Raw genomic sequence first — 16,994 nt, 5'->3', positions numbered from 1 at the left:
AAGAATCTGTCTCAGCTAATGAAATGCAGGGGTTATTGTGCTATAGAATCCAAAATGAAAGTAGAAATAATAGTACCACCAAGTATTAAAATTCCAGTGTAAGAAAAAGTACAGGTACAGAACAGTTCAGGTTATGAAAATCTTAATGAAAAACATCTCTGGCATGTGACAGTTCACAATTGAGCAACGGTGAAACTAAAAAAACAATTCCACTTGCATTCTGTAATTGTTGAGGGAAAAAAGCAGCCTGTGGAGCAGCATCCAGGTGCAGAACTTGTCATTAACAGGGGGAGGACTCTGAAATGACACAGGGTGGAGGCTCAAGTTAAAGTCTCTCTACCTGCTTGCCTGCGTGACACAAACACCCAGAGGACGCTCGACACCGTCTGCTCCGACAACATCGCTGACACATACAGGTGAGTGCATGGTGAGATTTCACCGACTCGTATGCACAGTAAGGGCTCATTACAAAGTGAAAATTGCCTTAATTTTCTATGCATGACTAATTTGACCCGATTCATTGGTGCTGGCACATCTTCAGATGGGCTAATTAAAAGAGATTAGAACCAAAGTGCAGGTCAAAATGTTAACAGAAGCTCAGAGAGAATGATGAGACGTGACACTGTAAATAAAGGAAATCTGAGAGAAAGAATGGATACTGAAGACGATGTGTGGAACATTATCACACTGTTTACACCAAGATTGAATGAGTATGAGTTTGAGTGAGTGTGTTTCCATGCAGACTGGAGTTTTACAAGTTATGATGCTGGTTCATTAAATACCTCTGATGTCACTGGTGCAAATATAAAGAGCTTAATATAAAACAAAACACTTAGGCAAGGTGGGGGAAGACACAAGACACTGGCTGTGTAATCAATTCAACTTACTCATCAGAGAATTATTTATTAAATCTATTTATCACAGTAACTGGATGCATAATATTTCTTATCTAATTTCTTCAGGTTAAACATCAAAGGAATCACTGGCAACATGTCAAAAGGCAAGTTATACAATCTTTTTTTAATAAGAATGATCACAAACACTTAAGTATGACTACATTCTTGCTTCGTAGAACTTGACATCAAATGTGTGTTGCAGATGTTGACAGAAACCAGGTTTTAAAAAACATCCGGGTGCGGCAAACAGTGAAAAACGATGGCAGTTGGATCCACAAATCAAAAGATGAAAAGTTGAGTTGCTGTTTCATTCACACCAGGAACTGAAGATGTCCTGCTTTCCTGCATATTTGTGCTGTACTTCTGCATAGTTAAGCATTAGTGTGTATCCTGAAAGATAAACAGAAACAACTAGTACAGATTATGTGTCTAGTATAGTTAGCCTTTTCCTTTCTGAACGACAAACATGTCACACAATCACAAAAGCTTCTCGTATCTTGCAGAACGGTCCATGAAGTGGAACGTAAACCCGTCTCAACGAGACAGAAATCGTATGTCCTGTTGACAGCCCAGAGATTTGAGTGAGTTATCTTAAAGACAATTCTGAGCAGAATAAAGGGAGTCTTTTATTTTGATTATTCATTTTTAATTAACCATCTGATACATGAAAACCAGACCCTTACATATGAAGTATTTTGCTGAAATCCATTTTAATCTGTCAGTTCTGAAAGTCAGACTGAGATTGTCCTTTAACTCTGATGCATCTGTGAATCCTAACTAAAAATATTCCAGGCTGCAGGCACAAATCACCATCTGCGAGATTAACATACATAAACATTAACTTGGCCCTCGGCAACCCTGCTGCACCCATAAAAGCCTGCAGTGTACCGCTGTGTGACCCGTGTTTCAGCTGAGCATTAATATGAACACTTACATTAGTTTTTTCCATCAAGGCAGACTTGATTATTGCCTATAATAACTATAAAAGCAAGCTTTTAATGACATACTAAAATATAAATCTGTTGTCTATGTCAATGTTTTACCTTGACCCTTGTTTTTATTCTTAAAAGATTTCATTTAACATGTTCTGATCTGAAATTATATTCAATAATTACAGAGAAACACACAAATCCTTCTATGCTGTTAACAGATTGTAAGGACAGCCTGATAACTGTCTAGATAAGTGTGCGTTAACTTCCTGGTTGTTGGCTTGGATGCACACATGACACACAGCAACGAGTGCAACCTCTGGAATTTCTTCAGGTTCATGGACAAATTGGACTTCAAGTTTATTTAAAAAACATCTTTATTCTGGATTTTCTCCCTGAGATTTTCTTCCTTGTAGAGTCAGTACTTCTATGACAACATACAGTGTTTGAACACATTTATCTATACAGACAGTCCTTCAAATTTAATGACAGTGTTCAACTTTACTCAACAGTTGTGAAAAAACGCCTATTTTTTACTTATGACCCAAGAAAAGCTTAAGAGTTAAAACAGAGATGAGTGGTTTCTAAAGCTTGTTGTATGTGCGGAGCCAGTTGAAACAAAAAAGTTAAGATCATCTTTGAATGATCTCTTAACAGGGTTTCCATTTCCTGTGATCCATAAAGTATGGTGATCTGTGCACCGTCACATTTAGAAAAAAGAAAAAAAAACAACTGGAAAAGCTAGTTCAACAGTTCAGTCACTGACAGCTGAAGAGAAAGACTGCATCTGTAATTATGACCACCGGTTTGGGACATCACATCTGTCAGTGGCTGCGTTTCAGTTGTGACATACTGGCTGTGACGGATTTGTTTCTGATGGTTGTAACATTAAACAGGCCGCAGCAGTGTTTCTATAGTAGGCACTCCGTCAAAGTCATTCCAGAGGTGTGTCTCAGAAAGTTTGAACTAAACAGCTGGGGACACTACTGGCAATACAGACTGAACTGCATTAGCAGCTGCTGTCCGAGCCTGAACCATCCATCCGGCCAGAGAGCCATCAGAGTCACAGCCAGCCAGGGCAAATGCAGCTGAGTTCACAACCAACAGCTGGATGCTGTATCAGCCCAGCCTTTTAAATCAAATAATGAGATATAAATGCATCACATTAAGTTATAATATCTGCAGTCTTTATCTTAACTGGCAGTGTATGATAACTGTAATGGATCAACTCACAAAAAGCCTTTCATATGATAATGATGTAACAGTCCTCCAAATCCACTTTTCAGTTCAGACTTTTCATATTCTCTTTACTGCAGGCACAATTCCTCAATCCTAAATGAAAAACACAAGTTTCATTCCTTACTTGCAATTTAACTGCTTACACGTGAGCGCTTCAAACCGAGACAAAATGTGCCTTTCATAAGAACAGGTTAAACTGTAAACGCTTGGCTAATAAATCATCAGCTCCCTGTAGATGGCTACAGTGATGAAGAAATCTCTTTATTTCTCCAACACGGCTGTCCCATAATCCTCCTCTGCCTCAAGTTCACGCACTGATCCGTCGCATTTCACTCAACATTTACAGCTACTCCATGACCTAATGGTAACATGACTGTGTACATTTGGTCCTGATTTTAGAACCCTAACCCCATAAATAAAAAGGAATATGTAGTAAATTGTGAGAGAACTCGACAGTATTTTGAGGTAATGAAAAAAACTTGACATGCCGCTGCATACCCATCAGTTCCCAAGTGTTTCAGAGCAGTCTTTAACTCCATAAATGAGACATCACAAAGTATTTGAGTCTCAAGAGTAAACCCTTTCTCCATCGACATTAGACCAAAATAAATGCTGGCAGATGTGAACTTGTTTCAGAATGCATTCATTTCCATTTCTTTGCGGTTGTCAGAAGGTAAAACTCACCATTTTAGCAAGGGTTTGTATCAAAATTGGAAGAGTTAAAGTTTTTGAGTGATTTTATACAAAATGAGAGCATGAAGCACTTCTCTGCTCAGGACTTCTCTGCTCAGCACCTTTGCACACAAGCCTACCACACTGAACAACACTGAAAGAAAAGGGATCACACTTTTACATTTGCAGGAAAGCAGCAGTTTCAAAAGTGGTTGGTTTGCGATTCCATCAGACTCTTATACTCCAATAGCGCATCTGTGCAAACAAATAGCATTTTAACACTCTACAAGAACCACGTCCACATGCCAGCTAATCCATACCAGCTACACCTATGAAAGGGGCAATAACGTATCAGCACAGAAGGGGGCAGTGAACACTTAGCCTGCTGGTTAAAGAAAAAGATAGAAAAATAAGGAGAAATCACACACTGAAAAGACAAGCGAGACAGATGTTTACTGACACTTTTAGTTCCCAACAGCTCAAGGGCTTTAAAGCTGAAGAGACATCTATTTGTTACAATGGTTAAAGAGAACAATTTCAAAATACTTAAAAACATCCTGTGGAGCTAAATTATGACCCACTGTTATTCTTTTCACTTGCATTTGAGCAGCAACATCTGAACACACTGAGTAATTAATATCTAGACATCCCTTTCTTCTGGGGCTGACAAACTGAGCGCTCTGCTGGGAGAACGTATTTTAAATGGAAAAACTACTCAGATTTAATTATACAGCCAGTCAATGTTTCCTCAAAGGCTCTGACCCCATGAAAGTTTGATACACAAGTGATGAACTAGGAGGAGGGTCCAGCAGCTGCGAGCCCTCCTGCAGAGTTTACATCTTGTGGTGATATTAAAGAGGGTCCAGCGGCAGTGCTGATGCCATGCGATGGCATTAAGTGGCCGTCATTGATGACAAAGTGGTTTAATGGGTAGATGCCACATTTCCTAAAGCCTTCCTTCACAATTCTGACACCATCTTCTTCCTTTGCAACCTGATATGCTTTTTTAAATACACCCGAGAACTCCTTCTTGCTGACTGCGAAGTGGGTATCAGTTGCACAGCCATCACCTGTGAGTGATGCAAAATGCTGCTTTAGAACCAGAAAGGGACCAGCATCGAGCGGCTGTAAGATGTGGGAGCAATGAGGCGGAAGGCACAGAAGAACGATGTGCTCTCTGCGAGCTGATTCCACCACCTCCAGGTTCACGGGCGACTTGTGACCATCAAAGATCAGCAACAGTGGACGCTCCTTTGGTGCATGGACGAGGAAATGTTTGAGGAACCATTTCTTAAAGAGGTCCGAGTTGATGCAACCCAAGTCTGACCACCCATAGAGGGCATTTGGCGGCCCTTGTGTCTTGTAACATACTCCCCCTGGATAGGCCTTTGAGTAGATAATAAAAGGAGGAATGTCCTCTCCAGCTGCACTAAAGCAAGCCAGGACAGAGATGTGGTCCCTCGAGCCTGGTGTTGGCTTGCAGCCCAGACTAGCAGATTTGGGGAGAATCACCCTCTTCCTGCCCAGCTGAAAGCCCGCCTCATTGCAGTTATAGATTTGGTGAGGCTTGTCTCTGAGCCCATGTTTATCTATGAGAGTGCTCAACAGGCAAAAAAACTGATCCACTGCTTCCTTCCTCACACATACCGTCCTCCCGCGGACAACGTTGTCCGCTGGCTGAATAGTAATATTCTTTTCTTGCCGTTTTCTAAAATTGAGCCACCACGTCTGGCCCAGTTTGGAAAACGCCACCCTCCGGTGCTGGCGCTTGTAAATCGATGATGCAAAGGACACCACCTGCTGCTTGGTAAGTGGGAATCCATGCTTGGACATGTACAAAGAGAACTCCACCAGCAGCTCCTCATCAGCAGATGTTATAAGCTGAGCTGGCCCGCTGCGACTCCCTGGTGTCACTCGCCCACTCACTCTGTCACCAAGTGAAGACTTCGGGACACCAAACTCCTTGGCAGCCTGTCTCACCGTGCACCTTCCTGACTTCACCTCGATCAGTGCATGCTCCATGGCCTCCTCCGTCCATTTCTTCTTTTTCTTCCGCCCAATCTTGTCAAGATGGTTTCTCGAAGGCATTTTCTTTTCTAGGATGGCACAGAAAATCCAGACATGAATCCGCCATTAAAGAATACTACAACAAAAACATCAATGTTACCAAGTACTACAGAAATAACAAAATAGCACAGTTACTTAAGGTAACACGCACGCTTTAACATGTCACAATTTAATCCCACTGTGTTGTTGGTGTAATAGTTTATAACTGCTAATGATCTAAAGAAAGAAAGAGAGACAGAGAGAAAAAGAAAACTCGCCTTTTCAGATTTTATAAATGGCATAATTCTTTCACATTTTCAAACGGGCCTAAAAGGATTATTTTGCTCCCCATCTAGCCGTTACTTTGTATGTTTTGGGCTATTTTACATTCAGTAACACAGACCTGATACACAGACTGTGTTAAAGTTAACACTTGTTTTCAGAAACCCAGATCGTCCGTAAACTCACCACCGAACACCAATCAGGTTCGTGATGGATACGTCCGCTTATGTATTTCTATTAATTATCCTCGCTTTCGTTTTTCATTACAGTTAAAGCTGTCCTCATGTGACGTTAGGAAACAATCCAACAGACTTACTGATCTAAAACGATCCTCGTCCTATTTTGCTCAAAAGACGAGCCGTCTAGTGCCGGTTGTTGCGTGGAGCGGTAACTGTTTCCAAACTGCGCTTTTGTACCAACCGATGACTTTTAAGACAGTGTTACATGCTAGATTACCACCAAATGGACAGGTTTATTCTACAATCGTCGCTATAAATTAGTCAACAGACATTTGAATGTACGCGGCACACTTCGCAGCCTAGCATGAAGCTGCTACCTGCTGAAGTCAGCCCTGCGGAACAAAACCGGAAGTTAAGTAAGGATGTTTCTCAGAGGATTAAAGCAACGGTCCAATGTTAAAACTACAGATGTATGACATCATGTATGTGACTTTTTACACATATATATATATATTAATTTCTCACTTTAATTATCAACAAGAAACGACACAGATATGCACCTTTAGTTTCTGAGGACAACTTGTGACACGAAGGGTAACCCTTGTTTATGGCTGGATCATATTATTAGTTTAAAATCCACTGTGCACTGTACAAATCAGGAATTGCATCAATAGTCAGACATTGTGCTTGTACAAACATACTGAACTGAAAAAAATGTATGTCCTTTTCATTTTACAGCCTCTACTGCTATTTCACAGCAATGTGACTGGTGATATTTACATAGTTAATAAACGCCTGCTGACATTTAAAGCTTCATTTATCAGCTTTGTCTCATCAGTCTCAGAGCTCATGATTCTTGTCCTCCTATGTTGGTCAGGCATTCTGTGCACATTCCTCCCATGCATAAACGACTAATAATCATCCTAAACTGGAGCATTTGGCTTTGATTGAAGTTTTAATCCAAAACACTTTAAAGCTGATTACTAATATGAAGAAGCAATTAGCAAGCTATAACGTTTGAAATCTCAATGTTCTCTTTCAATTGGGCTTATTAGTCCTACTCTTTTAGATCAATAGATTATTTACCAACGGTTCCTCTTGAAAAGACAGAGTCAAATCCATCTGAGGGGTTGTATGTGTTGAATGTGAATTCAGATTGAGCTGTGCAAGATGTGAGTTAGTGCTGACTGCTTCTCTGCAAGATTACTTGTCTCCGTTTTTTCTTTGTATTGTTTATCTCAGATAAGTCTTAGTACTACCAAATATTGAATGCTTGTATCAGCTGTATATATCATGCAGTTGATCTGAATTGTGCTTTATTGCAGTAATTCAGCAAATGAGGCAAATAGTGAAGATAATCCTGCCCAAAAAGATGAGCCTGGTCAGCCTGAAAGATCAACAGCGGAGACTAAGGATGATACAAAGTTTGTATATGAGAACATCTCTCTTTTGACTGTACTTGCTAGTATGAAATTTAAAGATGATTTTGGAAATTTAAAGATGCAGAGATGAATAAATTACACTGTTTGTGACAGGCCTCAAGAACCCACAACACAACTCATTCAAGATTGTGAGACACAAGCAAAACAATCATTTGCCAGCACTAATCCAGAAAACAAGGAGGAAGATGTTGAAGCAGCAGCAGCAGCAGCAGCAGCAGCTGTCAAGTCTGATGTGGATCACAGTGAGGGGGCTGCTGAGGTCTCTGCAGATGTTCATGATGAACAAGTCCAATCAGTTTCCTCAGCAAAGAAAGATCCAGACGCGATGTCTCATGTGAAGCCTGCTGAGCAACCACTTACCGACACAACTGCTGATGACAAGGAAGAACATGCTGATACACCAACTGACCCATCAAATATAGATCACGAGGCTAAGGTCTCCACTTATACTAATGTGGAAAATAGTTTGCCATCCACAGCAGAGAGTAAAGCCACTGTGGAAGTCCCTGCTGCAGCCGAAGTTGAACCGAAACCTCAAGAGGAATCTTTAAACAAAACAGAACCAGCATGTGCAGGCGCTGACATCCTTCCAGATAAGAGTTCAGAGGAATTCCCTCCACAACAGGCAAAAGAGGAGATCGTGGCCTCGGTAGAGCCAGTCTTAGAGAGCAGAACTGAGGAGGTAGCTGAGTGTGAAGCCCAATCTGCTGATAACGCTGCTGTTGAGCAAAGTGTAGAGCCATCAGCTGAGGTTGAGTCAGGTCACACTGTGGAAGTCCCTGCTGCAGCCAAAGTTGAACCGAAACCTCAAGAGGAATCTTTAAACAAAACAGAACCAGCATGTGCAACACGTTTGGAGGATGCGGGCGCTGACATCCTTCCAGATAAGAGTTCAGAGGAATTCCCTCCACAACAGGCAAAAGAGGAGATCGTGGCCTCGGTAGAGCCAGTCTTAGAGAGCAGAACTGAGGAGGTAGCTGAGTGTGAAGCCCAATCTGCTGATAACACTGCTGTTGAGCAAAGTGTAGAGCCATCAGCTGAGGTTGAGTCAGGTCACACGGTGGAGCTGAACATCGAAGATGCTGTTAAACCTGTGCTTCCTTCAGATGATGAAGCTGATCAGGATAATTTCAATTACAAAGCCATTAATCTGACAGATGCATTGGATGTGGAGGTGCCCACAGCTGAAGCTGTTCCTAAACCTGTTGAAGATGCAGCACAATCCCTCCCAGAGGAGCCTAAGCTGAACCAACAGTGTGATGAAAACACGTGAGTAAGCTTTTATAAAAAGGAACAATTAGATATTCGATGTTGTTCATCTGAACAATAAAATGCATCTTATTGTTAGCTAATTATCTTTTTTTTTGTAGTTCTGAAGTGATTCAGAAGCCTGCAGAAGAGCTCAATTCTACAGAAATTCTTTATAAGTCTGGGTAAATATCTCATATCTATCATGATTATTCCATAAAAGAATAACAGACTGTTACAGCACATTCTGAAAATCTATGCACCAAAGAGTCATATTCTTTCAACTCTCCAACTTAGGGATGACAGCAGAGCCTGTTGCTTCTGTAACCAAATCATTGATGGAAATGTCAAGATCACACTCAGCGAACCTCCGGTGAACTGCCATCAGGAGTGCCTTAAGGTTTGTTAAGTCTTCTTCTTTAGAAAACCTGTGATTTTATATGCATTGCATTATTTTCATGCCATGTATGTTTTTGCAGTGTGGCGTTTGTGGTAAGGCTCTGGGAGATTTGCTGATCTCCATCTACCTCCATGGAAATGTGATCCATTGTGACAGCTGCTTTTCAAAAACTCTCAATGTTTGATGCCTACCTGGGACAAATGTGTCATCAGAGAACTCTGCCATTACCTGCTCGGACTGAGTACTTCACCATTATAACTCTGACTCTCTATTCTGCATTCTGTGTCTGTGTTTTCCACCACTGAAACGGATATAATATAGTGTTGTCATGTTTAAGGAGTGTGTAATTAAAAGACTTTACAGCAGCAATTAAAGAAGTTTAAATAGAATGCTTCACAATCAGCTTAAATTACTTTAATACAACATACTGTATATGGTTCAAATAAAAATCACAATTAAATACCTCAGAATTAAATGGTTTAATAAACCTTAATTACAAATGAGCACACAGGAGAGTTGTGAGTGGGAGCCCAGTTATTAAAGCATCAACCCCTCTGTAACTTATTTTAAGTGATAACCAAATCAGCCATTTTGCACAGTGACATTTAAACAAGGCAAAATGGATTGTGAATGAATGCATTGTAAATTTATTTAATTAATAGCTCAAAGGGAAGCTCTGGTACATTCCACACTGTTGATATGCAAGATGGTGATAATGAGGCAGTAGCTAAATCATATTCAGAACCAGCATGTGCATCAGTAAACACTGAATATTGTACAGTTATGACTTTGTAAAGAAAACTGTCATTGCTCTTAATTATTCAAAAAATGTCATAAATCACAATGAGCACCAGCGAAGCCTCGCAGAAAGGATGAAGTAAGAGATACAATCCACAAAAGGAAAATGAACAACAAAGCTAAGAGAATCATCTGAGAGGATGGCTTGTGGAGCAGACCAAAGCTCGTTATATGGTGTGAATTATCTTCATCTCTCTCTCTGTTGTTCATGCATAACAGTGATGAGAAACAATTGTCTGTTATCAACACAAAAGAATAGCAGATGATCCAGGTTCAAAAGATGCTGTTTCATGAAAGAAGAATTTAAATCGTTGACTGTCCATCTCATAGTCAGACGATGGTGTTGCATGGGGCAGATGTGTTGCTCTTAGCGAACTCCTTTTCTGCCCAGGAACCGCAACACTGCATAGTTGTAAGTGGTGGCAACGAGATACAGAAACTGCAAAGGCACATATGAACAGAGAAGGGGTGAACAGAAAGTATGACAACTGTAATTCAAGGTATTCAACTAATAGTATACACAGCATGGGAAAAAGACAGTGAATACTCATTTAGTTTTGGTCAAGAATAATCTGCATGTTGCAAATTGAATTTAGTAGATATCTGCTCAAGAAAAACAAGGCGATTGGAGTTTTGTTTGTGACACCCACAGCACTGAAACTCTTTGACAGTACCCGTGTTACTCCAAATAAACCGCATACTGTACTTGAACAGCAACAGTTCCAATGAAAACAAGGTTCACTGAGATTTTTGCTGATTCTAGACTAAAACTGACACTGTTCACGTTGAAAAATGTCCTGACAACCACAAACTAAACTTCAATCCTTCCATTATATCGAGGGGGTAAATAAAACCAAAAGGATCTGCAAGGTCGAATACTACAGTAGAGTCATTTTTTTCTTATTTTGAGAAATGGACTTTTATCTTTGCATAATTTGATCTATTAACACAAAAAGATAAATGACAGCTGAGAATGCAAAGTGCCAAAACAATTACTCACCAGTGCCAAGAGAGTTATCCCTGCACCAGCAAAGGCAGCTATGTACAAATCGTAGGTGACATAGAACTGTGAGACATAACAAACACAGGTTAGTTTAATATATATTTTGAATAAGTAAATCAAGTTCTTGTATTTTGGCATCATTCTCTTATGTAAAAGTGATGACTTACACATACATTCAGTACAAACTTTGATAATATAGATTTTAATGATTTTAATGTGGTCGTGCACACAGTGCGTTAAAGAAATCCTGGATTCATCAACTCACTTCGCTGACTTTACAAATAGATGCTAAGGTCATTCCACAGCTCTTGCCTGGCATTGCATTCCAAGGAAGCAGACCTGAAATGAAGAAATTACCTAAGTTGGGGATTTCTCATCGATGCTAATTCATGACGAGTTATGATGCATGTAAATTCCAGCTTATCAGGGAAACAGCAGTGAAGAAATTAAGATGGAGTTGGCGATATCTCTGTCATTTCAGAGCTAATTCATCCATCGGTCTCGCAGTCTCTCCCCGCTGATTAATTAATTGCTCTCAAGGACGTATTAACATTCTCATCGGGGGACATGTGGTCGGTCTTTCTAAGAACATCTCACCATATTGCCTGGCGTCCATGCAAATCCAGCCGTGCTGATTAATGCTGGGGGTAGTTTCGGCCAGGATGTTGATGGTGTGGCAGGTCTGCTCCATGTTGAACAGGAAGAAGACTGGGATAGCACTGAAGGCAAACACTCCCAGCCAGATGAAGGCCAAGATGTATGTCACTATGATGAACTGTTAAAAAAGAAAGGTTACAGAACTGTAGCGTAAGTGCTCAGGTGTCAGTGTGTGATAAATGTGATCTCATTAAATCAGCTATAAACTGCAATTCAAGATTCTAGGGGAAAATTATAGAAACCAGGACCATTAAATTGAGCTAAGTGACTAAACAAAAACCAGCATTCAGCATCTCAACAATGACCTGACATCATATCACCCCTCCCTCTTTATCTCCTCCCTCCCCTCCTCCCCCAAACATGCTCTCACCGTCAGGCTGAGGCAGCGGCCACACTGGGTACTCCTGAACTCGCCAAAGGTCTGCTTGACTGCACTGGTAGTGTAGAAACCCTCAGCCAAGAGTAGGATACCATAGAGGAAGAAGAATGATGCCAGACCATAGATCACGTACTGGAAGTATCTGATACTGGAATAGTCACAGTGAAGTCAGAGAAGACAGTCAAACAGTGAAACGAAGCAATTCTTGAGAGGTAAAAAGAATGAAAAAAATCATCAATGAATTTATAGAAGCAACACTCACAAAGAGGCCATGACTGCATAGTCCTGAATGTTTCGGGCAAAGTAAGTCTCGACGAGGACTTCGGTCTGGGACAGCGCTTCGTGCCCACAGCCACAAAATAATGCCATGCCAGCATAGCACAGCAAGGTGGCCACCAGGGATGGGTAGGGCACTGCCCCAATGCATCGGATACAGCAATCATAACAACCTGAGGGGGCATAATATATCAGCACACAGGCGGCACACACCGCACATATAACCACACAGCACATCTATGCCACGGTGGGAGATTCTTTCACACTGTGGGGGAGCTATGAAAAAGGCCTCGGTCTGTCTGCAAATCCATGAGCATACACCAAAACCCCACCGACAGGCAAGAAAGCAACACAACAAAAAATTAGCAGTGACAAACAAGAGTTCAAGCAGCGATTCCGAGTAAAGCGTCCACACAAAAGCGGAAACCTCAGATTTCACAACAATCTCATGCACTTCTTCCAGTGTAAGCGGCAGCGTTGAAGCAGGTAGCAAATATCCAAAGTGTTAATAAATGCATTGCCAAAATGGGATAGAGGAAAGCACCTAAGGCTTTGCAAAGCCAAGGCTGCCTGACCGGAAACATTTACGGCCTCTGATGCTGTATTCCACAACGAGAAAGATCCCAGTGCCAAGCAGTGATGTACAGTGCTGCCTACAAGGTATTACTACTGTACAATGAGTCTCTCTGCGCTGACTTCATCCGTATGTGAAAGCTCTTCTGCTTGTGCCAACACCTCACAGCTTAGCTATTACTAAATCTGGCCCAGCCCTCTTTCCCCAGTGGTCACAGGCGTCACCAGGCCACTTAGAGATGGTGGTGAAAAACTGGCTTCAAGGGCCTGAAGAAAGAGCTTCTCTTTGTGGCTGCAGATACAATATCAGTTGTGTTTGCTGTTATCAGAGAGGAACAAAGGGCAGTGATGTCAAATAAACAAAGACCATCACAACTGACACACACTACACACACAGTGTAGTATGTGGTGGCTGAGGGGGTCGCCGGGACCATCCCAACACCACTGGCAATGTCCCTACTCAGACCACCCTCCTTCCACAGCTGGCTGAGACTGGTACCATGGCACTGAGTGTCAATGCTGGCAGAGGCAGGGTTCAAGTTTAAACAGTGGGTGGAAGCATACTGAATGGAGGGGGTGAAATTACAATATGTTCACAACAACAGCAACCACAATTAAAATTGTTTTTTGGTCATTCTGAAATCCTTAGATAATGCAAACAAGTAGTTAGGGTGAAGAGAGGCTCTAAGTTGAACAAATGGCTTCCAAAGCTTGAATAGTAACAACAGGAAGACTGTTAGTCCCAAAAATACTGTTTGCAGACACCCACACTTCAGCTGTAACCTTCTGCAGCAGTGGTTGTAGTGATGGAGGAACAAATGCCATGACAACCTCCGTTTGAATTCGCTGCAAAAAGTTATGAGTACAATTACAGCAGCTGGAAGGCAACTTATAGATACTCCAAAGCTGCAGGAAAACCTGTAAGAATTAGCACACAAATTGATTCTATGTCAGGATAAAGGGGTTAGCAGGAGTTGTTTGGGTCCACAGTCTTCATGGAAATGAGCTACTTCTACCCATGAGACATATGGGAGTATCTGACCTCTTTCACATGAGTGACCTGGCATGGCCTTGGCATGATGAGAGTTTTTGCCCATCTCCCTAAGCCAATCTGGTTCCAGTTTGGATAATTGTCAAAAGAGGTTATGGGCAGCAGCAAGGACTTCTTTCCATACTAAAAAGCAATCCTAGCTGCGCCCAAAGGATGCTTTCTTTTCAGTCCTCTAAAAGCACCTTTGCATACTAAATAATCTAATGTTAGGAGCGAGGTGAATCAGGCATAAATCAATAGGTCATTTAGATTTTCAAATGCCTTAGATAAATCAAAACACAGGTTTAATTTGCACCAAACATTGAATGAGGCTATCATCGTGTCTAAGCATAGAGAGGGTTTATCAAAAGGCATTATTAGTAAGTTATTGAAATCCACAGTTTTTCAAATCACATTAATAAGAATTGACAACAGCTATTAAGTATTCTGTGCACTTACCCATGTCCAGAAATAAGTGTGGGGATATTGAAGTTTAGCTGGGTAGCTTTGTGACTGTGATATGAGGATATGAGAAGTTATTCCCCTCCACCCCTATATGAATCTGACTCGCGCTTTTGTCTCATCAACAATAGATAGACCACATCTCCCCGAGTCACATCTTAAAGTCACAAAGTCCCATTTCAGCTGCCAGTCATTATTTATGGAGCCACTGGGCTCTGAATTGGGGACAAGGAGAGGGCCAAAATCCAGTAGCAAACTTTCCTCTTTTATTTTTGATGCATTTTTAGCATTTTCTCACAAACACATCCTTTCTTTCTGTGATTACACGAAAATATAGGTGTAATATGACAGAAATGCAGTATTTACATGCATTCTTCAATGAGAATTTAAATGGCTGAATAAAGGCCGTGGCTCAGTGGTTAGAGAGGGTCATCCAATAATCAAAAGGTTGGTGGTTCAATTCAAAGATTTCACTTAAAAGATTGGTGAAACTGACAGCTGGAGGGGTGTCTGTCCACCTCCTTGCCACAGCTAAGGGAGCCCTTGAGCAAGGCACCCTACCCTCATGCTCCCTGGGTGCTGTGATTGGCATCTGTCTCTATGAGTGTGTGACCATGTGTGTGTTCAACAGGTGCCAACCTGGATGGGTTAAAAGCGGAGGACAAATTTCATGTGTATGCATGACAACAATTCTAATCTTAATCTTAAAGTGATAAATATGAACTTATATGATTAATATCAGTAGTACTTTTATATAATAATAAAGTTCATAATGACTTAACAATGGTTTGATGTATGCATGCTGTAACCTCAGACAGTTTTTGTTCACAGTGAATTGGAGGGTGCATTTAATCCCTTTTTGTCTATTGTCAGCCGGCATGTGTTGTCTGCCTGCTACATGCTAAATGTCAGCAGCATGCAGCCAGACGATGCTCTCCAAAGCAGCATGTTCAGAAACACAGGGATAAGAAGTATGCACAGACAAAAGAGAGGAATAAATCGAAATGCCAGTGACTGACATTGATGAAGTTGACTAACAACGGTGACATTGATGGTTGGGTCCAGCTGCTGCCCTCCTTCCCTCCCTCCCTCATGTTGGACCCAGTTGAAGTCAAAGCTGGGTTCAAAACAAAGAAGCCAGTGTGGGGCAGGATAAAGAAAACACCAGACTATTTTTTCTGAGGGAGAAAGCCCCTATCCTCTTTTTACTTGCCATCTTAAACCAACAATAAACGAACGGATAACAGATTCAGATGAAAAAAACATTAATTATTTCACTGTAATGCATTTAAGTGCATCCAGATGCAATAGGAAACCCCACGTTTTATGCAAACCTGCTCCTCGTACCATCATTTGCTAACCCTGCAACAGACAGTAGCCATTTGATCAACTCATCAGGTCCCTTCAAAAGTCAGACCCTCTCAGGGGTTGATCTGTTGCTGAACATAAATTAACTCCTCTTTTAATGATGTGTTAAAAAATTAATAGCCTGCTGGAGTCTGGTTTCCATTCTGTAGCCTTTTATCTCTCAGAAACCAAGACCAATTAGAGATCAAGTAATTAGTATGTAGAAAAGATTAATGAAAGACACTGAAAGTGCAGAGGAATGATGTCTTTGAACTTTCTGAGAATACCATGCAAAAGAGAAACAGAGAGAGACCGGAAGCATTAATCAACCTCTGTGTTATATATGAACACGGGGTTGGTTGTTAGCTTTACTTGCGAATTATAAATAAGTAATAATGTTGACAATTAAAGGATTAGGTGGGGGGACAAGTTCCAGAGGTTTCCTCACTTGGGTGACAGTGATGTGTGCAGCTCAGATGATTAACTGATGGATTGCAATTAATAGGACTGCATAACAGACGCAGGTGAAAGAATGAATGAGCTGTTTTTGAACAAAATACATTACACTCTAAACTTTCATCTAAGTTTAAAATTCAATGAAGCTTAATTTATCACTATATAAAATGATACCCACGGCCACATGGACAGGAATGTGAGTGTACCAGACAGCATATCAATGCAATGTACGGTTTGTGACCGTGTTTGATGAATGTTTTTGAGAAATTGTGCCGTGATCTATCTGCGAGCTGTTTTTGTAGCAGCTGACAGCTCCATCCATCTATTTTCCATACCCACTTCATCCTATTCAGGGTCGCAGGTTGACAAGTTGCCAGTCCATCACAGGGCCTGTGTGACAGATACACTTGCCAATATTTACGCACTAAACATTGCAATATGCATGTGTTTATACGAGGGAGGGGAAGGCCCTCTGAAAATATTTGCACCCTCTCTTTTTCCTGTTATCGTAATGCGTCTTATGTTATCTTGTGACAAAACAGACAAACAGCTATCAGGCAAACAAACAAGCACTTGTGAATTCAGTGGAAATTACCTTCTGTGCAGAGGGTTGAACTTATTTGTTGTACTGCATAATGAAGTAAGGACAGGCTGAGCTGTTTTCCAACTAGGTGTTTATT

General features: G+C 41.1%; 3 protein-coding genes across 4 annotated transcripts; 1 reads left to right on the top strand and 2 right to left on the bottom strand.

Moving 5' to 3' along the window:
• The first annotated feature begins 1,099 nt into the window (after positions 1–1,099).
• LOC140280174 (uncharacterized) lies at positions 1,100–10,397 on the top strand. Its single transcript, XM_072375464.1, has 7 exons — positions 1,100–1,189; positions 1,400–1,477; positions 7,569–7,667; positions 7,779–8,954; positions 9,056–9,118; positions 9,231–9,333; positions 9,413–10,397. Exons 4-7 carry the CDS (start codon positions 8,011–8,013, stop codon positions 9,515–9,517), a joined length of 1,215 nt encoding a protein of 404 aa, XP_072231565.1. The 5' UTR covers positions 1,100–1,189; positions 1,400–1,477; positions 7,569–7,667; positions 7,779–8,010; the 3' UTR covers positions 9,518–10,397.
• Positions 2,187–6,629, bottom strand: LOC140280173 (uncharacterized). The gene is made up of 2 exons (XM_072375463.1): positions 6,381–6,629; positions 2,187–5,832 (listed from the first exon to the last, which is right to left on the bottom strand). The coding sequence occupies exon 2, from the start codon at positions 5,822–5,824 to the stop codon at positions 4,529–4,531; it is 1,296 nt and encodes a 431-aa protein (XP_072231564.1). The 5' UTR covers positions 5,825–5,832; positions 6,381–6,629; the 3' UTR covers positions 2,187–4,528.
• On the bottom strand, positions 9,794–14,619 carry plp1b (proteolipid protein 1b). Of its 2 annotated transcripts, none has more exons than XM_072375466.1 (7): positions 14,509–14,619; positions 12,433–12,619; positions 12,162–12,318; positions 11,732–11,909; positions 11,400–11,473; positions 11,132–11,197; positions 9,794–10,570 (listed from the first exon to the last, which is right to left on the bottom strand). In XM_072375466.1, the coding sequence occupies exons 1-7, from the start codon at positions 14,510–14,512 to the stop codon at positions 10,499–10,501; spliced, it is 738 nt and encodes a 245-aa protein (XP_072231567.1). In that variant the 5' UTR covers positions 14,513–14,619; the 3' UTR covers positions 9,794–10,498. The 2 variants fall into 2 exon arrangements, with proteins under 2 accessions (XP_072231567.1, XP_072231566.1); XM_072375465.1 differs by lacking the exon at positions 14,509–14,619 and adding an exon at positions 12,991–13,799.
• Positions 14,620–16,994: the final 2,375 nt, after the last annotated feature.

The sequence above is a fragment of the Leuresthes tenuis genome, unplaced genomic scaffold, assembly GCF_036924035.1.
Source record: "Leuresthes tenuis unplaced genomic scaffold, fLeuTen1.0.hap1 SCAF_21, whole genome shotgun sequence".
Lineage (NCBI taxonomy): Eukaryota > Metazoa > Chordata > Actinopteri > Atheriniformes > Atherinopsidae > Leuresthes > Leuresthes tenuis.
The sequence above is the reverse complement of the archived record's forward strand: the minus strand, read 5'-3'. Positions and strand labels throughout refer to the sequence as shown.

Coding starts and splice junctions, on each gene's coding strand:
- plp1b (XM_072375465.1), bottom strand. CDS start 13,030: ATGTTTCCGGTCAGGCAGCCTTGGCTTTGCAAAGCCTTAG. Junction 11,910..12,161: donor GCCGCTGCCTCAGCCTGACG/GTGAGAGCATGT, acceptor CTTTTTTAACAG/TTCATCATAGTGACATACAT. Junction 11,474..11,731: donor CATGGACGCCAGGCAATATG/GTGAGATGTTCT, acceptor TCTTCATTTCAG/GTCTGCTTCCTTGGAATGCA.
- LOC140280173 (XM_072375463.1), bottom strand. CDS start 5,824: ATGCCTTCGAGAAACCATCTTGACAAGATTGGGCGGAAGAAAAAGAAG.
- LOC140280174 (XM_072375464.1), top strand. CDS start 8,011: ATGTCTCATGTGAAGCCTGCTGAGCAACCACTTACCGACACAACTGCT. Junction 9,119..9,230: donor GAAATTCTTTATAAGTCTGG/GTAAATATCTCA, acceptor TCTCCAACTTAG/GGATGACAGCAGAGCCTGTT. Junction 9,334..9,412: donor GCCATCAGGAGTGCCTTAAG/GTTTGTTAAGTC, acceptor ATGTTTTTGCAG/TGTGGCGTTTGTGGTAAGGC.